Genomic DNA, 25,961 nt, shown 5'->3' on the forward strand with positions numbered 1-25,961 from the left:
ATATACAATTTTGCTCAGCAACTTTGAAGCTTGGAAACTCTTCAGCTCATGCTACTCCTGCTACATATATATATATATAGTTGTATATAAGTTTTTATAGCTACAACTATTTTTTTTGCTTACCCTAGAAAATATAGAGATGCCAGATACATAAATTGAGATTACAGCCAAATAAAAAGGAAATTTCATAGCTGCACCAGTAACAATAGCATACATCTTTTGTAACTCTGCTACTGAATGTGATGAAAGAATAAAACCAATCAATAATACATCAGAACAAGCATAGTAAAGTTTCATTTTCCCCTTTGACCTCAATTTTGAAATTAAAGGTTTGACAAGCAAAAGAAGCCATTTTATCCCACACTGGAAGAGAATTTATGTCCACAGTAGGCTCCTGTAAGACATCATGTATTGCTATTTTGCCAAGAAGACAAAGGTTTAAATAACATCCTGTTTGCCTAGACCTGCAACAGATTGCTTTATGAATGTGCATCAGAAAGAGGTAAGCAAAGGTCAGTTTGTGAAAATTCACTAGAAATAAAATCTAAAAAGAAGACAAGAAGAAGATGACAAGAGATGCAGCAGTTTAGAGGAAGAGTGGAACCGTTCTTGGTCAAAAACCAGGTAACCATCTATGTTGTACAGTTTTCTAGGAAAAAGCTTGGAATTAACTGGAAAGCTTATAGACCTCTGGATTATGATAGAGCATTATACTACAGATGTTGAAAAAAATACAAAAAAAAACTTTAAACTAAACTTAACACTTTTAAAAATACGTAGATAGGGAGATTAATTATTAGAACTTGGATTACATACCTTGGCCACCGAGATAGAGTGAAGAGCCTGATACTGCAGATGCTGAGTGATGTGTGTCACAGAGTCTGCCACAACCATGCTTCTTCGGTAAAACATATGTTCTATTGCCTGAAGTCAATCCCAAAACACATTAGTTCATGTAGTTACCAAAATTGCTGCCTTAGGAGTTTGGCTTTATGCTGTGTAACTCGTCCACATTCCAAATACAGACTCTTTCCATTTTGTAATGTGCTGTTACTAGCAGTTACAATTAACCCTTAGAAACCAAGAAAATCAAACTATTCAGGAGCATAAAAAAGTTTCAGGACTGACCTAAGTTTTGTTTTTTGGTTTGGGTTTTTTTTTAAGTTTTGTTCACCACTGCCTTCTGAAGTTATCCTGAAAATGAGTATCTTCCTTTTGGAAAAAATACCAGGAGAAATGTGAAGTGCCACATCTGGGGAGGAACAATCTCCCACACATCAGTATATACCAGGAATCACCCAACTGGAAAGTAGCTTGGAAGGAAAGGACTGGGGGGTCCTGGTGGACAGCAGGTTGTGTACAAGACAGTAATGTGTCCTTGTCCCAAAAAGGCCAATGGTAGCTTTGGCTCCACTGGACAACACTTTGCTAGCAGCTCAAGGGAGGTGACCCTTCCCCTGCTCAGCACTGGTGAGGCCACAGCTGGAGTCCTGGGTCCAGTTCTGGGCTCCTCAGTACAAGAGAAACATGGACACACTGGAGAGAGTCCAGCCAAGGGCCATGAAGGTAATTCACAGACTGGACCACCTCACATGTGAGGAAAGGCTGGGAGAGCTGGGAGAGCTGTTCAGCCAGAGAAGAGAAAGCTTGGAGGGGATCTTGTCATTGTACATAAATACAATGACAAGGGAGGGTGCAAAGAAGATGGAGCCAGGCTCTTGTCAGAGGTGCCTAGAGACAGAACAAGGGGAAATGAACACAAACTGAAACACAGGAGTTTCCCTCTGAACATCAGGAAACACTTCCTTACTATGAAGGTAACCAAGCACTGTCACAGCCTGGTTGACCAGAACACTTGTGGAGTCTCCATCCTTGGAGATATTCAAAAGTCATCTGGACACAGTTCTGGACAACCGGATCTAGGTGTCTCTGCCTGAGCAGGGATAGGCTAGACCAATGATCTCCAGAGATCCCCTCCTCCCCTTCAACCTCAACCATTCTGTGACATCAACTAAGGAAGCCAGTTAGAAGCTACCGAAAAAAAAAAAAAAAAAAACCAAAAAAACCAAAAAAAACCCAACAAAAAAAAAAAAAAAAAAAACCCAAAAAAAGCCAAAAACCACCACAAAAAAAAAAAAAACCCACCACCAAACAAACAAACCAACCAACCAACTCAGTCCTAACCTCCCTAATCTATTATCTAACCAAACCACTCTCAAACAAGAGGCCATGCATGCAAAGACACTTCCCATCACAGTTTCTTCTTTTTAATATGGGATGTTTGGTCAATGTTCTCTGTAATTCCTACATGAAGTAAATAATTTTAATCCAGTGACCTACCTTCAGAAGCTCCACAAGTCTGCACAAGGCTTTTACTGAGGTTTTGGTCATAGGTTTTTGCATTGACATGTAAAGATTCATTGTAGTTTTAATGATGGTGCTAAGACTGTATGCATAAAGAAAACCCTAAAAATAAAATTAATACAAGGGGAAGAAAAAATGAAAACCAGTATTTCCACATGTCAATAATGTTCTCTGTTCTGCTCCATACATGACAGACAGCTAATCTTTGCCCCTGCACAACAGAGCCCACCCCTCCACTACACTAATCAAGCCTGGGATCCCAAAGCTGAATGAGACCTTTTTACTAGCAGACACCATCAAACTGCCTATGACCTCTTCTAAAGCCATTCCAATTAAACACAGTTTAGTGAGTCAAAGATCAAAACACAATTTAGTGAGTCAAAGATCAACAGTGAATCAAATCACAGAGCCTCAAAGGTCTAATAATTTCAATCTATTGGAAACCAATCCATCAAACAATTTCCATCTCGCCAAGAAACATCCCATCACAAAAACAATCTAAACCTTCCAGATTCTGTGGAACAAATACACTGACAGTATTTACACAGTTTTACACTTTCTAAATAGAAATGTCCATCCCACAATAAAGATACTAGTAATTTCTACATCAATATATGCTAAGCTTTTAAATACAATGTTGATTATATACAACATGACAATTATTAAACTCACTTCAAAGAAAAAGTAAAACTAAAAAAAAGAAAAGGAGACTAAGAGAAGACAGTAAGTGGTGTAGGAAATTCAATTCAGTATGGAGCAAATTTTTAAGTCCACAACAACTAATTTAAATGTAAAAACCACAGGTCCTAGTACATGCCTATCTTTAGCTAAAGAAGATTCAGGATCATGCTTCTTTCACACACCTATTCTCATCAAATTTCTGTCAGATAGATAGATATTTATAAAAACCAGCAAAAAATAAATTCAGAAATAAGATGCATCTTACATTAAGACTACATGCTGTTTGTAAGCCAAAGAAAAACCAGCTGTCTCAGAACATAGTAAGATTCTTACAAAGTACCATCACTGGGCAAAGCACAATGAAACAACACAAAACCTTTACTGGGAGTATGTACTGTCCTAAATAAAACTAAATAGTCACTGGTTCAGTCCACTGTAAGTACCTCATGGCTTAAAAGGAAAGAAACTCAAAACCTTTACTACAGAGAAGATGAAGCTTTCTCTATTTCCTATGTTAAAAGAAAAATCCAAAATTCTAGCCACTGAATATTTAGTCAGATTCCCTTTCCCCAGATTCCTTATCAAAAGGCCTTTTACAAATTTTCTTGGAAGAGTACTGGGCATTAAAAGCTTTATAAGAATTCGAAAATGGTGAAATTACACACCAATGATCACAAAACTCCTGTGATTTCTTTTGATGTTCAACAGCTTGCACCAAAACATCAGTTTGCTGCAACACCACATTAGAAGATTGCCCACCTGGATGAAGACATTGCAGCGGTTAGAAAGATCTTCAGAAAACTTTGTTGTGCGCTGCTCCTTGGACAAGATAGATTCCATTTTTGTCATCCATGAGCTCACAAAAACATAATATGACTGCATATCTCTGGGGAAGGAAACAGAGAATGTTGCTCACTTAAAGTAAGAAGATTATGAAGATTTTCTTATTTCTTTCCAAAACTTTAAGTCTTGCAAGGGAAATATTTTAAACCTTCAGTCCCCAAAATAACTCACCTTCCCAAAAGTATCAGAACCCTATATTCATTCACATTTTAATTCTTTACAGGTACGGATTAGTTAGTCCGCCAATTATGTCTGTACAATGAGTCAAAAATCATCTACTTTTCAAGAGAACACATGGCCCTCTTAGCAGTGCATATACCACACTTCCTAAAATTAAAAGGCTACATAAAAATGTTAGAAAATGCTTTTAAACACTGGACAGAAAAGTCCAACACTGGTGCTACCTTTTTTCATCCCAGTTTGAATTTTTGTTGCTTACACACACACACAAACAAGCATAATTTGTATAACAAGTAACATAATTCTACAGAAGTTTATCTGGGTGAATTACACTAATTTTAATACATGGTTAAGTAGAGTTAAATAGAGAATTGTGACACTGTAATACAACTTCTTCCAGCAGTTGTAGCAGGGAAGTATTTAGGTCATCGATGCTGTTACCAAAAATTACACTTTTAAGAAGAGTCCTCGTATTTAGGGAACAGTCCAATTATCAAAGGCAGTGCAAGGATTTGTAAACAAGCAAGAAAAAGTTATTTGCACAATTCAAATCAGCAGATGCAAAATCTGGATTTTATTAAAATATCCTCAAAACTGTGCGTGCAGAGTAGGGCAACAAAGCTGGGGAAGGAGCATAAGGCCTGCAAGGGAGCTGAGGGTGTTCAGCCTGGAAAAAAGGAGACCCAGGGAGACCTCACTGCTCTCTACAACTCCCTGAAAGCAGATTTTTGTGAGGTGGGGTCTGGGCTCTTCTCCCAAGTAACAAGTGACAGGCCAAGAGAAAACAGCCTCAAGTTGCACAAAAGGGGGTTTAGATTGAAGACTGGGAAAATTTCTTCACCAAACAGGCTGTCAAGCACTGGAACGGGCTGTCCAGGGAAAGGGCTGGTCACCATCACTGGAGGTATTTAAAAGATGTGTAGATGTGGGCCTTGGGGACATGGTTTAGTGAACTTGGCACTGCTGAGTTACAACTAGTCATCCTTCAGGCCTTCTCCAAGTTAAATGATTCTATGTTTCTATTAAATGTATGTGAATACCAAGATGTTTTTCTGAACTTTTTCTTGACCTTAAGACTTGTACCACTGCCCAAGACCAGAAGCAAAGCAGCAGTGCAATTATGCCCTATCTAGGAATTAAAGCCCAGGAAAGAATCATGGCCAGGAAAAAGTGGATTGAAAAAGAAACGGGGCAGAAGTGAAAATAATCTGTCAGAGAATCAGGCACAGAGCTGCCTTTTCCCCCCTTCCCTCCTCCCCTCCAATTCACAGCTTATACACCTCCAATGCCAGCTTACGTATCAGGCTGGAAGACAACGTGCAAAATAAGTTTTTACTGCCATTCCACAGACCCCAGTTTCCACTTTCTTGTTTTGTTCTGAAACCTTAGTCCTGTTATCTTCCTATGCAGGATACTTGTTCTTAGGACTAGCAGCTAAAAACATTCCATCTCATCTTTAAGCATATTTTAGAAGACAAAGAAGTGAGCTGCACACTACATGCAGAACACAAAACAAGGGAGGCTTTCTTCAAATACAGATAATTTCAAAGACCATTAAACGAGCAATAAAAACAGTCACAAAGAAAGAAATGCTTGCAAAGAAAGTATCATCACCAAGCAGAGGAAAGCTCCACTATCAGCCTACTAGCAACTTACCTCCATAAACACATAGAAAGCAGAGAGCCCTAATAGAAAACAAAGCAGCCCAGGTTACTAGACACTAGTTTAAAAAACAAAAGGGAATTTGAAAATATGGAAACAGAAGTAACTGAAACATATATTTAGAATTGCCAGGAACATTGTTATTTTGATGTAATACTATATATTTTTCTGAAAGCATGACATGAAAAGCAGCTTAGTTTTGACCAAAATTTTTGCAGCAACACTAACACACACACACTGTTGGCAGTGAAGTGGAACAAGTGACTAACACCACAGAGACACCACCCAAGATGCTACTACACTGAATGAAAAAGCCCACGTGCTTAAAAACTATTTGCCAAATAGCATCATGAGGCAGTATGAGGATGCATACTTGGTAAGTGACTGGGCCCTCTGCTGTAGAAAATTCTCCCTTTGTGTTTTAACTGTATGAATACTTTTCTTGTCCAGCAGTTTGGCAGCAGCTGGAATCTTCTGAATCAGAAAATTGTCAGCAAACCAGATAATGTTAGCTGTTAATGTAATGGCTGGTACCTGGGGAGAAAAAAAAAAAAAAAAAGGAGGGGGAAATACTACAAAGTAGCAATAAACACAATTAACAGAGTTTTTATTTCTGTGCAATTGCTTTCTACAGAGTATTACATTGATGTTTAAAAAGTTTCCCTAAATGTTCACTAAGGACACCATGGGCAAAATTATATGCACTCTCAGTGATTCTAAACAATATTAGAGAATTTAGTAATTTCTTTATGCCATCAAATATGAAAACATCCCAGTCAACTTTGCACTTAGAGGTCTTCCAAAACAAATGTTTCTAGTCATGGTCAAAACCTACAGCATTTATTCAGCACCAGAGTATTCATAACTCAAAGAGATTTTTGTCTTCAGTGCCATATTAATCTTGAGAAGAAAGATTTTAATAGAAATGGCAAGTTTATTTTACCTTGCTGCTATGCAAGTGCATAAATTTTAGACCACCTTTAAGAGAAAATGGCAGGGGTGAGTTATAAAAAATTGAAAATTCTTAACTCTCTTTTCAGACTTTTTTGTGTTCTTTCTTTTCCCAAGTCTGTGCTACACTATGCAACTCAGGAAATTGTCTACTTCATTACTGAAAGACAAAAGAATAAAGCATTTACCTTCTTACAAACATCCAATAATGACTTATAAAATTTCTTGTCTACAGTCCGAAAAATCTGAAAATGCAGTACAAAGAGGCCACAGATGCCCACGTATTTATCTCTCTGGTCAATTTCTGAAGGTTCACCTGAAAAAACACACCCTTGTGAATTTTACTCCCACACAAACAATATAAACAATTTGAGGAACAGTGAAGCTGGCAGGAAAAGCATGAGCTTGCATTACCAAGTTTGGCTTCGACGTTTGAGAAAGCTGTACGAAGAGTATGAGCAAATTCCTCAGCAAATGTGCTGTTCTTTGACACTGACACTCCACCATTTACAGAATCAAACTGTTGCTCTATACAGGCCTGAAAAAAAAGGGGGGGGGGGGAAATATCAATATATCAAGATAATGCCATGAGTTTTGGACCTTGAAAGAGTACTAGTTTTCAAGAGAATACTGGAAGAACACATTGATTTAAGACTAACCCCTAAAGTAGGCCTTAACCTTCTATGATGTACAGATTCTTAACTATGCTTACATTTTTAAGTATAAAACCAGAAAATATTAAAACACTCTTACACTTGACATTCCAACCCCCATTTTATTTATTTTTCCATTTCCTTTAAGGAGCATTTTTAAAGAAGCAATTCGATGAGCTAATGCTAAGAAACTAGATGCATATTTTATTATCACATTATAATGTGTTACTAACTGTCCTTTAATCAGTATTATTACACAAATCGCTTGTAGGATGTGGCTCGTGCCCTTGCAACATGAAATCACACACAACACCTTTAAAAAAGCTCCCAAAACCCCACGACAGTCAAAAACCAGAGACACGTTCTGTACTTGCCAAAGTGATTAGAAAAGTCCTTATTAGAACCGCATCTAATATTTTTAATGAATTTTTGTTAGGAAGAGGCATTTGCAGGACAGGAGGAGAAACTTCCTGAATAAATTCCAGTCAAATCCTATTGATGTCTCAAACCTATAATGAAGTCTTTGTACTTATGCAGCATTACGGAAATACAACATGAAAAATGGATAGCTGGTAGCAATGTCCTTTGAAAGAATAAGCCAAACTGTGATTAATTATTTACCTACAATTTCCTTTTTGAAGGCTTTTACAGAACAAGCCCTTTTTCCCTAATGCCATTTAAGACATAATGGCAGAACCTGAGCAACTGATTCTGCTTTGACCAGGTTCAACAACATTATCCTCTGCCCACTATGCCACAACATCCCATTTCAATGTCTGTAATATACACTTTTCTAAAGAAATGGCTTCTTGTATGAACACATTTAATTTAAGTGTACAGAAAATGTAATAGAATCCTTTTCATCCTGCACATTTCAGGGGTATGTCCCACCACAGTGGTCTCTAATGACAGCAACCTGTCTTGTATGCAAGGAATGACAGGTCACACTCAACATATTTTAACAATTACTGAGGAAACTATTTAATTTGCAGCTAAAATAAAGACCTATGCTATGTAAACCTGCTCACTATTATGTGGACAAAAGCAGAATTCTGATAATACATAGTTTTAATGGCAAGCTGTCTGTGTTTCTCTAGTTCAGCAAAACAGTCAGCATTTACTGCTACCATTCAAAGCTTGGCACAGTTCAAGCACAAGAGAAGAGCAAGAAAGGATCTTACAACAGAGCCTTTTTTCTCCCAGGCATAGATGTCAGAGCCAAATTCACACATCACTGTAACCGGAACAAAAACAAAATACAAACAAACAAACCAACCATTCTGAAAAGAGTGTTGCTTTCATATAAGCTTCCTCTATCATATTGGGGAATATTAAGTTCATTACCTGAAATATCATTCCATCAAGTAACTGGCATTCCAGTTTTAGCAGCAGTTTTTCAAATGGCTTTAGTTTATCTTCTGGAATTCCAAACTTAGAAGGGTTGTGATGGACAGATTTTAGCAGCCTGTAAGGAGCAGATGTGGGGGACACACATACAGCACACTTAAAATATAGTCACAGTTTTATCATATCCTGCACTACTTTGATAAGAGGCTTTGATTCCCTCCTCCTGCCCTTAAGCAGCAACTCCAAAATTAAAAAACAAAACCAAAAAACAACAAGAGAAAATCCCACAAAAACCAAACCAAGAAACAAAAAAACCCCAACCAACCAAACAAAATAATCAACAAAAACATACAGTAGGTCTGTATAAACAATTTGCATTTGAGTAACTTCCATTTATTTGGGTTTTCAAGGACAGAGTTAATATTCCACTAATTCAGCTACCTTTATAATAGTTGACTCTTCAGCTTTTACTTAAGGTGCCATCCCTTCTTACAGCTGTATGCCCATTCCCATGATCAGTATGGACAGGGATAGTCTTAGCTCAGTTCTTTACACAACTAAATTTCTTACTGAATATTCTTTAAACCCCACCAACTATTACATTGTTTGCCAAGATGCTTACCCTACACTGAAAATGCAACATTGATATTCAAACACGTAATATATTTCCTGGTGCCCTTAGAAGGACACTGTGGGAGCTTAGCCCTGCCCCTAACTGAAATTTCTGGAGAGACTACCAAAATGCATGTTCCCACACTTTCTTGGAACTCAGACAGATGCATATGCTTTTATGTCTTAGGCTGTGAGTATTTTTCACATCAGAGACACACCTCTTGTACATGGTCCAGTGATCTTTCAGCGTGGCATGATTGTCAATTATTTCATCCAGAGTGATCAAGATTGTTAGCAACTCTCCTAGATGCTCATACATTGCCTGTTTGTGAAGGAAAAAAAAAAGAAAGAAAAGGACTTTAGTTATTAGAAAGTTTACTGCAGTCATATGAGGCACATAAAATTTCAGTCCCTTTCAATATATTTTCAGCCAACAAGATATCAGCTAGAGAGTTAAACAGGAGAATTTGTGGTTTGGCAGCTTAAAGATTTGACTTGTAGTGACACAAGAAACATTAAAGGGATGTCTGCATACAAACTAAATTCCTTGATCTATCTTGACACTGAAGACACAATTTTTAAAACTGTCTATATGCAGAGGCACACATTGCAATAAGGGAGCATGCAAACACTTTGTTGCTATGAAATTTAGAATATAGACAGACATGGAGACAGCAGGCTTTCCCATATAAAGGCCAGAAAAAGCTGATTAATAAAATAAAAATTTTAAATTGAAAGCTGTAATCTAAAGTCACTTTCATGCTGTTTTTCTCAGGATTAATCATCAAGATCTATATATACTAACATAAGCAAAAGAGTTCCAAATCATTCCCACCTGAAAATGAACTCCAGATGTCTCTATAATTTTAGGTGCATTCCTGTAAAGAAAATCAAAAGTTTAATGTTTTTTTAATCCTTAGAACAGATCATATTTATCAGTTCTGTATCATGGTGTGTTCTCTGTTTTCTGGGTATATTTTTCTTCATTAACATAGTACCTTCAGGAAACAAAAGACCATCAAAACCTGATGAAAAGTATATACTGTGTGAAATCTGTATGCTCTGATCAAATTTAAAACTGTATTTTTAAAGACACAGCATGTGACTGGTTAAAACCACCAAGTGTATTCAGTGTACACGTGTGTCAGCAATTCCCAATTCTGTTATGCAAATAGCCTTGACACACCCAGAAAATAAAATCACTTTGTATTTACTCAAGCCATGTCCAAGCTACATATCCAGCACCACACAGGAAGTCTGCCTTATGCTGTGGTATAAGCCAAAAATAAAAGCAACAAATAGAACTGGGAAGAATGATGCTATCCTGTTGGGGGATGGGAAAGCAATAGAGAGTCCTGCAGAGGTATGCAAAGCTAACTCCAACAATCCTGTTCAGAACTAAACCTTCCTCACAGTTTTCAAAGGAGCTCAACCAAACAGCCCTTACCATGCTAAACATCAGATGTTAAAACCATGGCTGTTCTGTGAAGAATATATGCCAAGATTTACATTTTCAAAATAGACTGTAGAAGTGATTTGATTTTTAAGCTATGTATCAAGAAACAGGAGGAGCCTCTCAAACAGAGCAAGGATGAAAAAATCAGCAATATTTCTCAAACATAAAGACTAATAATGACAAACACTAACATCCTTGCATCTCATTATATATAAGCACTATTTTTTCTGAAAACAAAACAAAACCATTTCCATAACTGCTTATGAAGACCAAAGTTGTACAGCAAAGCACTATCTCCAGATAGCAATATTCCAAAAACGACTATGCCTCAAATAGAACATTCCTGTTTTATACATGTAACTCTACATAACAACAATACAGCATTTTAGGGAATAATTACTTGTTGCTGGTATACAGAACAGCCAGCTGATGCACTACATTCACCACCACTTCATAACATCGGGTAACAAAGCAAGACAGCTCCTGAAATACAAGAAAACAAAATGCATATAAACATATAGATCCTCCTCATACACAAGTTGTCATTACACCAAAAACACTGAACATAAACTACAGAGTATGCAGCTGAAGTTCCAACTACATCCCTAACCAAGTCAGTGGAGAGATCTACAGCAGGACTGAAAACATCCTAATAACAGCTCTGAAAAAGGATCTGGGACTAAGCTAAGAAACTACCAAACACAAGCTTCCAGTACAACTCTGACCATTTATAGTGTTGGTGCAATTTAACAAAGACAGCAAGAAGTGACTTGACAACAGAGCCCAAGTACTTTCAGGGACAATATCCAGCAGAGGCTGTGCCTTTTCCCCACTAGATTCAAGAGTCACACTCCGGATACTGGTAATAGCCTAATTCAAATTAGAAACTACCACAGAAGCCAGTACCTACTGTTAAAGTGATAAGCCACAGAATACTGCTTTAAAACAAAGAAAGTCAATGTCTTTGAAAGGTTTGCCTGACAAAAACAGAACTTAGGCTTGGTTATGTAACACAAAATGAGTAAGAACATGTCAACTCTGACCATGTAAACAAGTATCTTAATTTCCATAATGGATTTTAACACTGCATTCCTTGAACAACGGGATAAATTAATCTGAGTTTCCCTTAACTGTAGTAATATCTGCTCATTAATTTACCTTACAAATCTCATCAGGGAAATGTCAGCGTGTGATGAGTCTAGCCAGTCTGCACACAGATGGCTTTATAGCAGACAGCCCACACTGGCTGAACAGTCAGCCAGCCAGGAGACTGGCTAACAGCTTAACAGTTGAATTCTGTCTTCCGCTCCATCAAAAATAGATCTTATTTGGGCTTCTGCCTTCTATTAGTCACCAGTTTTCACAAAACATTACTTCTTATACTTGTACTGCTCTAACAAATGCAGCTGAAGTAAGCCAACAGATTCCAGAAGAATGGAATAATAGACAGATGAGATCTTGTTTCCTGGGGAGGCAGCACCAGCTACCATTTAAAAATTTCTGGAAAGTAGTCCAATTCAACAGCACATGCATATTAGCAGCTACATAATACAGACAAGATTGTAATTTTAAACTAATATTTCAGAGTATTATTTGGAGAATGTTTTTTAAAAACTTTTTGACCTAGCAAATTTGAGGCCACTGCATCTAGCTAATCCAGAAAGCCCAGAAGATCCAAGAAACCAATACATGGTCATTAGCTCTATGAAAGCAACTTTTCACCTTTTTGTTAACTTCATATTTTCACACCACCCCTGGGGATATGCTTATAACACTGACCAGAACAGCATTTCCTAATCTAGGGATGTAGAACACAGAATGGATTTAGGAGAATCCAACTGCTGAAAAAGAACAAACTTCATAAGCAAAACAGAGAATGAAGGATGAAACCTACAAAGCTGATATGACAAAGGGGCTGGAAAATGAGAAAGAAAACTCAAGAGATCCTAACAATTCACTGCAGTTCAGCATGGTAAATGAAGTTCAGAAATTACTTCCTACAGCATTTGTCTTGTCATGACACAGTAAATGATTAGTGCCATGCTGCAGAATCAGAACATAAATTTTAACTCTTGTTAAACCAGAATTTGTTTAAACATTCTGAAAGCTTCCTCTATATTCTCTACTTCACCACAGATATTTCATTACAAGCAATATTGCATAAAAATAGAAACATTTTTGGGAATGGGACAGTTGCTTCAGTTATATTACTGACAAAAAACTCCACAATAGATTGAAACCCAAGAGCACAGGAAATCCTCAGAATAAAAAACAGATCCTGTTTTCAAGCAAAGGATCCTGAACAAGCAAACTGTATAAGAAATAAGTGCTCTTCCAAAAATGTTTGAAAGAGACACAAGCAATTTTTTTCAGGTATGTAATTTGATTTTATTTTCTTCTACCAGCTAAAAAACCCCAATCATATAAAACAATCAACCCATTTCCAATGTTCAGTGAACACCAGAACTTGCTAACCAAATTCATAAAAACAGCTATCTTTAACTACAGATAAAAGCAACGTCAATTTATCTTCTCCTACTGAATTTTTTTCAAGTAATTTCTAATTCTTTCTCTCATTAGACTTCCAGAGAGAAGCATAAAAAATCCCCAAACAATGTGTGATACATCAGCTGGTCTGCAGGCAAAACATAGTAACATATCAAATGACTGCTATGCCTTTCAGTAAAATGCAAACAGGATAGGGCAGACTGTTAAATCCATTTTGCAAGTAAAATTAAGCTTATAATTGCTGTAAAACAATCAAAACATACTCTACCTGCAAGAAAGAAACTAATCTTCCCATCTGTATTTGGCAATCTCCCTCCACCATGCTGGAATCTGTGGCTTAAAAGAGAAACATTTGTCAACACTTTCTAAAGCCTGTGTTGTACCTCTTAAACTAACATTGAAGCTTGCACTCCAAGTCATTTATTTGTCATACTTGTCAAGTGCACTATTATAAGTGTATTGATGGAGCCTCAAAACCTCCTAATTTTGCTTTCCTAAGGTGGACTTATTTTTGGAGTTTCTTTTTCATTAAAAACTACATGGTTTGTAAATTAGATACAAAGCCGGGAAAAGTCTCCTTCATCTGAAAGAAAAAGAATAAACCCTGTAATTCTTTAAGGGCATATGTATTATGTAACTTCATATAAATGTTTCTATTTTTAAGAAATTTGCATGAAAATACTAGGTATTTATCTTGCAAGAAACATCTAGATTTTTTTTACTTAGAAAATATACTACATGATTAACCAGAAAGAATTAATTTTCTTTTTCCTACATATCCTTCTGCACAAAAGAACAGGCTTACCACCATAGCTTCACAGCATTATCTGTATGACACAGAACACAGAAATACAATAATTACATCAGCCATGCCAAACTGTTTCAGTCATCTGGAGTGGTTTGAACATCACCTGACAAAATACTGTCTTTTTTATGTGACAACTGATAGATGCTATAGATTTGAGATTTTTCTTCTGGGTCACTCTGAGCAAGAAAAGCTCACCTAAAATTACAAGTTTACCTGCTTAAGAAATGCAGGTCTTCTTGCTACATAAAATATATTCTTTTACAGCTTTCAGAGATTAATGGAGTCTCCATTTTTCTCTAGCATGGAGCTCTGGGACAGGATACTAAACTAAACATCGCTTTGCTTCCCATTTACACATTTTATGCAACCTTTAATCTCTTCAGTGTATGTCCCAGAAAACCCTACCCAACTACCTGAAGTTCCTAGACCAGTCCTAGCCACTGCCAAGACAAGATGGGGGAAAAAAGTTTTCTTTACATAGATGGAAAAAGCCAGCGTAGTATTTGTTTAAATTTTAACCATCCTTGAGCCAGTAACTTAGCCAGTTGTTTAAAGAAAGCAAGTTTGCTGTTATCAAAGAAAATGCTACAAGTAGGGATATGGAAATAGAGAACATAATTTCTGCATTACTACCTAACCCTCAGAAGGCTGACCTCTCTGCCATTCCCAAGCATTCTCTGCACAACACCCATCAGGAACAAATTGCTGCTGTAATATAATAATCTGCTATACTCTGACTTTTTTACTCTAGAGACATGGAAAATTCTGAGGGATCTCCTAGTATCATTTTGGCAGCAGATGACTTTAAAATGCTTAAAAGCGTATCTGATAAGACATGCAAGTCTGCTAAGAAAAAAAAAGGAAAAAAACCAAACACATACACCCCAAAAAACCTCCCACATAACAATCTAACAAATCCCCCACTTTTTCATGCTCCTTAAGCACAACAGTTATCTTATATAGCACTTAAAAGGATGATAAACAGTCCCGAGCTCAAAGATTTTACATTCCCTGATATTTCTGTCACACTCTCTTACACCTCTTATGACCAAGATCTGTGTTTATTCCCACACTAGTATCCCTTAAGGTGGAAGCTTAAGGGCAGTCATTCAGGAGTTACCAGTTTAACTCCAAGGCAAAAAGCTGTCACCTAAAGCAGCGTCTCACGATTTGTGAAGTGACTTACAATGACCTGGGCCCCTCTTATGCCATGGTCTAAACACGTAGTGTGAGCTACCTACACTGGAAGGGGAGGTGACATCAACACATTCCAACTTGTCTTGGAATACCAATTGCATAAGTGAAGAGGACTTGGGCCAAGTTATTTATTAATGGTTTCATTGTTTTACTACAGTTAAATCACAGATTTATTGTTTTACTACAACCCATGTCAAATTTAGTCCCAAAAGGAAATATTTTGTTTTAGGATGTGTTTACATGTGAAAAATAGGTTTTCAGTGGCATACCATGCAAAATAGCTGCTACAGTAGACAAGCTGCATGTAGGGAGCTCACACTCCCTACTCCCCATTAAATAAAGCTGCAACAAAAATTCCTGTTCGTGTAACAAGACTTACTGCAGGGCTTTAGAGATAAACCTTATCATCTTAAGCTAACTCAGGACAGCTACATGACACTAACATATATCCCTACACCCTCAAAGTTCTCTATTTGGTGTGCATCACAGAGAAAGTAGGTATCCATGTAATAAAATTACAGTTATTGTAGCATTTAATATAACCTGAAGCAATAATATAAAACTACATACTTTTACAGTAAAGGGAGCTACTTACCTCCTTCTCCATAAAACAAGAGGCCATTATAAAATTTAGTTTCTGCCTAACAACGAAAGCAGAGATTTGTTTTTTAATAAATAGGATATATGTAATCAAGCTACAAAATTATTTAGACATATCTTGTTTCTTTATTGATAAAAATAAATGTATATATTAGCATGCCAAACTGCAAACCTTTTCATATACAATAATAAAAGTCAGCTGAATTTACCTCATATTTTAACTTCTTGATTTCACAGCAAAGAGCAGCATACACTGTTATAACTTTGTTTAGAACCTAGACTCAAAGTGAGGAAAAAAATCACACAGATTATAAACAAGTTCACATTTAGAGGGCTTGGGTTGAGGTTAGACAACTTTTTTTTTTCCTTTTAGCATAAAGTGCTTACCTTGTTTTCTGTCTTTATGAGCTCCAGTAAGGAGGACTGTTCATATGGCAGGAGCTAAAATTAAAATAAAAAGCAAACAAAAAAAACACAAAACAATCAAACGGAAACAAAAAATCAGCAAATTTAGAAAACATTAGTCAAAAATACATTTATCCAACTAGGCAAGTATTCCCCCCAGTTTAATCTCAAATAGTGTCAGAGAGCCACAATTGCACATTATTGGCAACCTGCACTGCAGGAACTCTTCACCTTAACATGGAAATACCTTTCCTTTCACTTTAGGCAGACAGGCAAATACCCAGGTATATTACATAGCATTTACAACAATTTACTTACAAAACTTGTAATGCAAAAGCATAATCACTATGGCATATGTAGGAGAAAAATAGCAGGAAAACTAAAACATGAATTAATAACTCCAAACACTGGACACAGGAAGTAGAAAATACATCTGTATGCAGGCACTGACAATTTGTACTTAAGTCAGCCTGATTTTGACTAGTCTGTAAATATGCAGTACTGTGGTGGCCCTACACATAATTTATTCAAATTATTCAGACAGATGATTGCTTGAGAGTGCATCTTCAGCACAGACAAGTCTCATATGGCAACAAAAGTGCTTTTAAATTATGTCTACAAACTCAGTGAAGAGGAAAAGCTAATGCTCCACAGAGCACAGAGAATTTGTGACCAAGAAAACAGCCAATACTTTACCAAGGCCATTAGGTCAAAACACAACCTATACACACCATTTACTGTGCAGTTTTACAACTATTAGTGAGCTCTCCTGGAACCTCAGTCCTCAGATAAAAACACTAACAGTCACAGGGTAGAAATCTGCTGAAACCAGCCTTCCCAACACATGAAGAATTAGAAATTCATTCAACTTCTGCTAGTATCCATAAGACTAGAAAATAATAATGTGAAATCTTCTTCTCATATGAAATGCACCAATTTCTTAATTACTTGATAATTAAAATAGTATTGGATAGTTTCCTCAAACACACAAGTCAAAATTTTAAGAGCACAAATGCATCAAGCTTTTACTTTGGAGGTTTTGAAGGAAAGGACAAACTAGGAAATAACAGATGCAATGTATATTAAATATATGAAGACCTTTAAAGCAATGGGATCAAGATTGAAGTCCCAAACATCTCCAACAGAGTCATCCAAAGCATCTTCAATTCTCTTCAGCTGAGATGTATATTCCTCAAGAAATTTTCCATAATTCTTCAACTGCACTTCAGCATGAATTTCTGAGAATTGATAACATTTGTACAGTTTTATGGACAATTTAATAAACTACAATATCAAAAAATGCTATTAAAAACATTTAATCATTTGCTATTTAGCTTTAGTCCTGTATTCCTCATTTTGCTGTGGCATTTTTCTTTAATAAAATGCAGATTTAATAAAAGTTCTTATTGTTTAAAAACAATCCTATAACTTAGTGTTGGTTTAAAAGAAATTCATATACTACTTGAAGAGTATCAAACATCTAAGCAGTATGCATAAAATTTTTTTCAAGGTACATGTATTGTTAAACTAAGACCTTAACAATCACATAAGGTGCTGAGCAAAGAAATTACTGTGGAAATTGTAGCACAGCAGGTGACCCTACCCATCAGCTGAACCAGTACAAATGCATTTACAGAAGAACTTTAAGGCAATGGGTCTAATAATTTCAGCCTGAGTAGCAGTTGCATTTCCAGCAATCCTCTTTCCACTTCTCCCCGGTACCTCTCAGTGAGTTATTTGAGCATTACATGGAAAGCTTACGGCTTTTTGTCATTCCCTCCCACTTTCAAATTCACCCTTCTCAGGCAGGATTTTTCTTCTGCTGGGCATTGAAATGCACAGCTGCGCTGTTAGTGTCAGGGGCAAGTAGGTTCAAAGGGACAAACAGGTTCAAAGGGTAACATTCAGCTGGTCAAACACAAGCAACAGTGGTCTTAAGTAGCATAGAAAATATAAAGGCAATTGGTGCAAAAAAAAGTTTCATGCTCTCTTTCCTGATCTTTTTTATTTCCCATATTAAGATGCTCCCCACTCCTCCCCAAATTATACACAATTACTGACTTTGCTCGACAATCTGAACCACAGAGTAAATGATTACAGTTCAAGGCTTCAACATTCAGGAAGTACAATCCTTTTTCATGTGAAAACTGAAGTGTCTTTCCCATAATTTGATAACAAATCTAACAGCTTTGATCTTCTGCTATTTGTTGAAAACAGGATTATCTAAAAAAACTTGGAGAATGAAGGTCAGCTGAACAACTAAACTTTTCTTACACAAGAATTCAGCTGTCACATAGCTTTATATGTGCCCTTTTAGCATTTCAGCAAGTAGACTGGCCTAGAAAGTTAAAAATAATATATTCTTTTGTTCTTATATTCTGCATGTTCAACTTCTTACTCATTGCCATCGCAAACAACTGAGCCAAATGGTAGCTGATGGCTACTTCAGTGGGAGAGCACTGCTAAATCAATCATCACTGAAGCATTTTTTGCAGAAAGAAAATATCTGACCAAGAAACTGCACCAGGCAGAAAGGGAAGAATGAATAAAGACAAATTGATAAGCAAAAGATGAAAAGGACTACATACAGGGAGGTTGAGACTGAGAAGGAGAAATGATTGCAGTGAAGACCTGAATTAATTTTAAGATAGTACTTGAAAGCAGCAGCAATGCCAACCATAAAGGCACGCAGACTGCAAAGCCTACCCAAGGAGCACAGCACGCTCTCCCACATTAATGGCATTAGTGCCATTGAGTTCTAGCTGTAGCTGCAGCCTAGACAGTGCACAGGCATTGCCAAGATCAGGAGACTGAATTCCACGTAGGAGAAGAAGCAAGCGAGTACAACACTGTCCATCAGCAGCACTCCAGGCACTGGTGTGCAGCCCTTAACTTGTATCATTGTACTTTTCTATTCCATCAAGTCCATCTCATCCTTCAGGTTCTTTCCAGTGCATCCTCTGTAAGCTCTGCTGCAGCAAACCAGTAAAACACTGACAGAGGCACAGCCCTGCTGAACAGATTTTAACCAGCCACCGTGTCAGCTTCAGTGCTTTACTGCTACAAAAGCTGGAGTAGGGCAGACATTAAAGAGGTACGCTCTGTTGCTTCCCCTATCACACTTCCTCCCTTCACACAAAAGACAAACTAAGAACAAAAAAACTGACAGACACCGGGGTTTTAAAGGATGAACAGAAAAAACATCAAAGTCATACAAGAGTAGGAAATTGGCACTGCTGTTCAAATCAGTTTCGATGAAACAATAACACTGAGCATTTCTCAAACAAAACCTCACAACAGCAGTCTGCTAGAGATTCAGAGACTGTCACCTTTCCAGCAGACAAATGATGGATTTGAGCAACACTACAGTTCATTAAATACTTCCAAATACTTAATTATTGACAGCCATCAATTTGCTACCTTGTACTGATCATCTATAAAATACGAGACAGGAATAATTTCTCACTTTCTTAGTGAGATAAGAAAGTAGAAGCTCTTAGCTAGACTGAGATAGGCAGTTGCACAAATAAAAATTATTTGGGAGATGAGAGAAGCTTTCCAAGATGCAGAACATTTTTCCTAAATAAACTGACTCACACAGAGGAAGAAAATGAAATCATATAATGCAAACTTCATCCTTTTCTTCAGAGCAGCATGCATACTTCCTAAGGTATAATGTGTTTACAATAAAGTTTGATTTAGCTTCTTCTCAGGTGATAAAACTAAAGCATTATAGTTGGAACAGTGCAAGAGATCAACTCAGCAGCACAGATCCCTCAACTTAATCTTAACTTTTTCCATAAAATCAGCAATATCACCCAATGAACTCATTGGCAGAAAGACTTGCAAGTGCCATAGCCATACATACGTAGGACAGAGATGTAACAAACCAGACTTACTTAGAGAAAGTTGTAATTGCTAAATGTTAACGATACGAAGTGAAAGTAGACAACAAGAACTAAAAATGCCTTTCAAGTCACAAGATTATTCTTTGGCTTTCTCTAGAACGTTGTGTGCTGTTCTGGATGGAAGATCAGCCTATTTCTTCACCCTTGAGATGGTGATAACGGGGCATATTAAGTCATGCAAATACCTTGGAGTTTCATTTCATGTCCTGGTCAAACCAGCGGAGATCTGGCATTTTGAGTAAAAGCAACATTTTCCTTTCCTCAGCTAGAGAACTGATAAAAAGCTCTGCTCAGGACAGCTTCAGTTTCCACTGAAATCCAGACTAAACGAACATGGCATAAATAGTATCATCCCCTGGGATAACATTATATGTGAAACAGTTGGTCCATGAGTTACATATTTTCACAGCAACACATGGAATAATTAATTTGACACAGTTCAATTTACACTGTGTATTACAGTGTGACAACCATATAAGTTCCCTGTTTAGAAACTAGGTCACCTCCACAGGCTGAGTAAAACGTGGATTTTGACGGGCACACGAACCCACCGTGAAAGACTTCAACATCGCCGAAGATCTTATTCAATTATATTTTAAAGGTGAAACCGCAAGTGACCATCCGCCTTCCGTGACAGAGAGCCTTTACCAATGAAAGCTGAGTACAACTAACTGATCACAACATATCTTGATGTGACTTCTCTGGATAACCAAGGAAGCCACTGCAAAAATTTGTGAGCCACGATAAATGACCGAGAAGATAAGAAACACCGTTCCCACGACAAGCCCGGTTCGTGCGAGAAAAGAGAGGGTGGCACAAGCAGCCTGGCCCTCCCCGCCGCACGGGGGGCACCGCAGGCGACTCCCCCGAGGGAGCAAAGGATGAAGGGCTGGAAAAGCCATTCCCCCACCCCCAAAACAACCCCGACAGCTACGGAAAGGGTGGTGAGAGCAAAGAAGGTCACGGCGGCCCCCCCCCGCCGCAGGCCTGGCCGCAGGGGGACCAGCGCTGGGCTGGCGGCCGGGGCGCGGGGCAGGGTCCGCGGGGAGCGCGGGGAGGGCGACCCCGCTCAGCTCCCGCGACTATTTCTTCCTCTTCCTCTTCCTCCTCCTCCTCCCTCCCTCCCTCCCTTTGCCGGCGGGGGATGCAGCGGGGCGGTCCGGGGGGGAGCAGGGTCTGCTCAGCCCGCGCCTCCCCCCGCTCCGAGGCGGCTCCCGCCGCACCCCGCCGGCCCGGCCCGGCCCGGCCCCGCCCTCCGCGGGCGCTCACTCTGCGAGCCGTCGTCGAGGCGGTCGAACTCCCAGTCCGGGGACAGGGTCTCCAGCGCCATCGCCGCCGACCCTGACAGCGGCCGCCCGGCCGCCCCTGACTCAGGCGCACGGGACTTCCTGCCCCGCGCCCGCGCCGCACGCCGGGAAATGGAGGCGGAGGGGAGCCCGGGCTCCGCGGGAGGAGGCGGGACAGCGCTGGCGCCGCTCCGCCGCCCCTCCCTGCTTCCCTCCCGCCCGCCGCGCCCGGGGGTCGGCACCGGGCAGCGCTGCCGCGGCTCGGAGAGAGCGCGGGGGAGGCCCCGCGGGGCGGGGGGCGCTGCCCGGCTGCTCGCGGCGGGGCGGGGACGGGAGTTCGCTCTCCCCTTTCCTCCGGCCCCCGGCAGCTTGAGCCGGTCGCCGGGGCTTTGGGAGCTTTCCTGCTTTTCGGCCGGGGCTCCAGCCCAATCCCTGTGACACCGACCCCGCAGCTCTGCCAGGCTGCTGGCAGGAGGGAAAGCTCTGCCGCACCCGCAGCCGCCCCAGCGCTTCCCCTTTCTGGTGCTGGAGGAAGGAAGCGGTGCGAGGAATTGTCCCTGCTCTGGGGCGGTCTGGAGTTCAGGGAGAGTTGCAAAGCCCTCGCTAATGACCCCCCTGTCGTTTGTGGTCACTAGGGCCGTGAGGTACTTATCCACGTGCCACCTTTTTTCTTTTTTCCCAGGACCCTTGGGGGTGTAAAATCAGAGTAAAAATAGAAGTACTTGGGAAAGGGAGAGAAATAACCGTTCAGGGCCATTAGCAGCGACCACAGCATTTTCATTAGCTCAGCAGAATCTGTGGCATCAGCAGAAAAGGAAATGGCTTTCAAAAGCATTATCACCAGGAGCATCGGCAATGTCAGTGGGGAAAAAGCAACAAAAATAGCAACCCGGATGACAGATGTATCAGTAAGTGCAGGACCATCCATAATGGCTAACTTGGTAGTGCAACAATTCTGTAAATAGCACCCACTTTCTGGTTGCTTTATGATTTAAAGGAAGCCATCCTTTGGAATCTATTGACTTTAGAGTTTCTAGGGATGAAAGAACTGGTTGATTGAATGACCACGTTTATTGATGAATTTTTCTTACTTAAAGTGCATTCTAAGGGGCCACCGTGGGAAAGAAGAGATCAAATTCAGCTTTGTGTGAAATGAAATAAACAGTGTTTGGAATAAGTTGTTCGTTTGTTTTGTTGGGCTTTGTTTACTGGAAAAAACTCTGATTTGGAACATGTTGTCAAATAATCATGACGTAAATATATCAATACATCTCCTCCACTCATTGGCTCTTATGCAAACTGAAGATGTTCACATTGGGTTTTAGTGGAACCTGAAGTTTAATTGTGCAGGACATTGACAGCTGGCAGTGAACACAAGTGCCTCTAAGGAGACGATGAGTATGACACAAAATGAAAACACAACTTATGCTAGATTTTAAGGATCTTGTTCTGTCTGTGTAGCTTTAATTGAACTCAGTATAGCTGCTATATGTTTATTCAATGTGTGTCTTCCAATTTAAAAAAAATTTAACAAAAAAAGGAGTTTTCTTTACAAACTTTCTTTGAAACCAACGCTGTTTCTTTCTGCTGTGTAAGGCTGCACATGAACAGAGGCTTTCAGACTGCTTAAAAAGCAGTTACCAGGCCTTTTGCTCTCCATCCCAGAAAGAGGTGTCCTTCAATTCTGCAGGATGGTACAAGGGAGGAACCTGCAGAACCCTGGCACTTAGTAGGGCCCTCACTTCCCACATCTAAACTGAATTTGTAAAGTAAATATTTCAGGGTTGCTTATTGCAAGGTTGTGAGATCGTCAAAACTGGATGCAAGGTAATCCAGCTGGGTGGTTCTGTGCAGTGGCCACACCAAAGGGTGCACTGTGATCCCCATAGCATAAGTGATGTAGCCCTAATTTTAAATATGAAAAAAAAGAAAACTATTTCAAAAGAAAATGCATTGAAATATAATGGGGTTTTTTTTGGTTTTTTTTTTTAATGGAGCAGGAGGCTCCGTAACTGAAAAAAAAATTCACAATTATACTCAATTAAGTACACAGGTTAAATTTATGCTGCCATTCATGGTCAGTTTATTTAAATGACTGATAATTGTCTTTTCCTTTGGCTCCCTAGGTGGCAGTGTTTTGTTGCTCACACTGAAATTACTTAGGTCATTTGGAGATTCTGCTAGAATTTCTGTTTTCTCTGAAAATCTGATTTAGACTTTGTCTTGAAGCTCACTGGCAGCGAGACTGGCTTGGATTTGATTGATAAATTTGCTGGGCTGTCTTATCAGTGAATGGCTTTATGCGGTTTGCTCATGCGAAATTACTGACATTTTATAAACAGAGTTTCTGAAAGTTGGGTGACACAGCTTCCATTGTACTAGGAAGCTTTTATGTGGTACAAACTCATAGGAATTGCTAAGATTGTTCAAATATCTGTTAGAATCTTCAGGAAATAGAGTAGTAAGAAAATTCTTTAGACTTTGTTTGATAGACTGTGATTTCAAAGCTGACCATTACTGAACACAGACATAATCAATAAAACAATCACTTCTTTTGGTCAGGCCAAAATGGTCATGAAATGAAATTTCATAATGGACTTTCACAGGAACTGAGTAAAATGTGAACACAAATAGGTTCCAGCTGAAATTACTTGTTACACTTGAGTACTAGAAAAAGTGGATGAGAGAATAAAGTCCAAAATATAGCAGAATTAATATGGTGCTATGACTGTTTTATTTATAAAGTGGTTAGATTTCTATGGATTCATAAGTCAACAGGGGTCTGATTCCATGAGGTATTAAAAATCCTTTTACCTTTGAAAGAGTCCCAATTGGAAATTTCATTCTACAATGGACAATACATTTGGCTGATATTTTAAACAGCATTTCTCTGATATTTGAAACCATCCATCAGATATGTTAACCATCCAAACAGAAACCATTTTTTCCAAAACAAAAAAAAAAAAAGAAAGGCAGAAAAGCACCCAGATCAGATATTGCTTCTTCTGTACACAGGCAAAGCTCCACCAAGATTGAGAGTTAGTAATTACTAACATTGTAACTACTTACAGGAGAAAGAATTTTACTTGCTGTATCTGCAGAAACCCAACTATTCTCTATGTTCCTTGTCTGTGGAATGTTTGATGCTTAGCTCTGAACATTTTAAATAAAATAAAGATCTTGCTTGAAGTTTTTGTGGCAGAATTCCCAGAAAGGATTTACCATCTGTGCTTTGGAGCTCCACTCCACTAAGATAGCAACAACTTTTGCAGATGTAGTTTCTACTCTATTGTATGGAATCTGAGAGACTTCCATTTATCCATGTGAGTAAGGTGTCTGCACACGTGATAGGTCTTGCCATTTGTTAAAGTGGTGAAATAATCTCCTATCCTCATTAAATATATACCTCCTGTTGATTAGTCTGGAAAAATTAAATGTCAGGTGTAAGGTTCTAAATGGTTAATGTCTAATTAAGACCCTCTGGGGGGAAAAAAACCCAAGTTTTAAATATAAATGTTGCAGAGATAACAGACAAAGTAACTTTCCCATAAAATTTTGCTTCATCAAGTGGAAAAACATGAAATGTTTTTATTGTGTGAAATTTTAGTTGAAACTTGTCATGCAATTAACATACTTAGTGAACAACCATACAAAGCCTTACTTTATGTTTCTAATTACTCAGTCTTTAAAACTGGGTAAACTCTAAAGTACTCCTGAGGAATTTGAGTCTGAACTATGACCAAATCTTTAATCATCTTGAAAAGCCCCATCAGGGCTGATTTCCAACAACAAAAAGCCTGGGCAGAGCTAATTTAGTTGATTACTGAGTCCCAGGGCATGATTTTCAAAAGAAAGCAAATCCTGGAAGATTCCAAGCAGATTCCCAAGCACTTCAGTATGCACATGCTGTGCAGAACAGTCTTTCCTAATGATCTTGCCAAGTCTTGATGATGTCTTCAAAGACACTGAGTAGCTTCTGCTTCACGGAAATCAACAAGGATTTAAAATATTCAGCTACATGAGGTCTTATATTTGTTCTGTACATTTCTGCACATGCAAACACATTTTGCACATTTTTGCTATTGTACAAGCACATTTAACTCCTGAATGTCTTTGGTGAACATATCCCCCTAACGGTTTTTGCCATTTGCTGACATATATCTCCTGAAAATTTGGTGACACAAAGGAAAAGGCCCATGCTGAAAAGCTTACCATGGGCAATTGCAGGTTTTTTCCCAAAGCTAAACTTTGGCTTTATGAAAAGAGATTAGAACTGAAAGGAAAAAAAAACATCAGGAAATGAAAATGAATGTGTAAAGTGTGCTCCAAACAAAGGAAGTACTGATGCTAGGATATTTTTTCCCAAATGACCAAGAAGTTTATAATTTGCAAGGTACTTCTCTGACTGTGGTACAAAAATTAATGGGCAATACTTTGTGTCACTTTTTCCAACAACATAAAGCCCAGAGGAATGCACTGTGTTACAATATTTAACACTGA

General features: G+C 38.6%; 1 protein-coding gene across 3 annotated transcripts in view; it reads right to left on the bottom strand.

Moving 5' to 3' along the window:
- The window catches only part of WASHC4 (WASH complex subunit 4), a 39,243-nt gene extending 17,709 nt beyond the window's left edge, over nt 1-21,534 (bottom strand). For all 3 annotated transcript variants that reach the window (XM_053942267.1, XM_053942266.1, XM_053942265.1), the window contains exons 1-16: nt 21,445-21,534; nt 17,366-17,505; nt 16,250-16,303; nt 16,072-16,137; nt 15,858-15,903; nt 13,526-13,593; nt 11,150-11,232; nt 10,129-10,171; nt 9,512-9,615; nt 8,679-8,799; nt 7,096-7,219; nt 6,870-6,997; nt 6,104-6,264; nt 3,805-3,931; nt 2,341-2,466; nt 817-924 (exon numbers count right to left, since the gene is read on the bottom strand). In XM_053942267.1, the coding sequence (XP_053798242.1) occupies nt 817-924; nt 2,341-2,466; nt 3,805-3,931; nt 6,104-6,264; nt 6,870-6,997; nt 7,096-7,219; nt 8,679-8,799; nt 9,512-9,615; nt 10,129-10,171; nt 11,150-11,232; nt 13,526-13,593; nt 15,858-15,903; nt 16,072-16,137; nt 16,250-16,303; nt 17,366-17,505; nt 21,445-21,505 (1,560 nt within the window). In that variant the 5' untranslated portion in view covers nt 21,506-21,534. The remainder of the gene's footprint in view (nt 1-816; nt 925-2,340; nt 2,467-3,804; nt 3,932-6,103; nt 6,265-6,869; nt 6,998-7,095; nt 7,220-8,678; nt 8,800-9,511; nt 9,616-10,128; nt 10,172-11,149; nt 11,233-13,525; nt 13,594-15,857; nt 15,904-16,071; nt 16,138-16,249; nt 16,304-17,365; nt 17,506-21,444) is intronic.
- Nucleotides 21,535-25,961: the final 4,427 nt, after the last annotated feature.

The sequence above is a fragment of the Vidua chalybeata genome, chromosome 5 (genome assembly GCF_026979565.1).
Source record: "Vidua chalybeata isolate OUT-0048 chromosome 5, bVidCha1 merged haplotype, whole genome shotgun sequence".
Taxonomy (NCBI): Eukaryota; Metazoa; Chordata; class Aves; order Passeriformes; family Viduidae; genus Vidua; species Vidua chalybeata.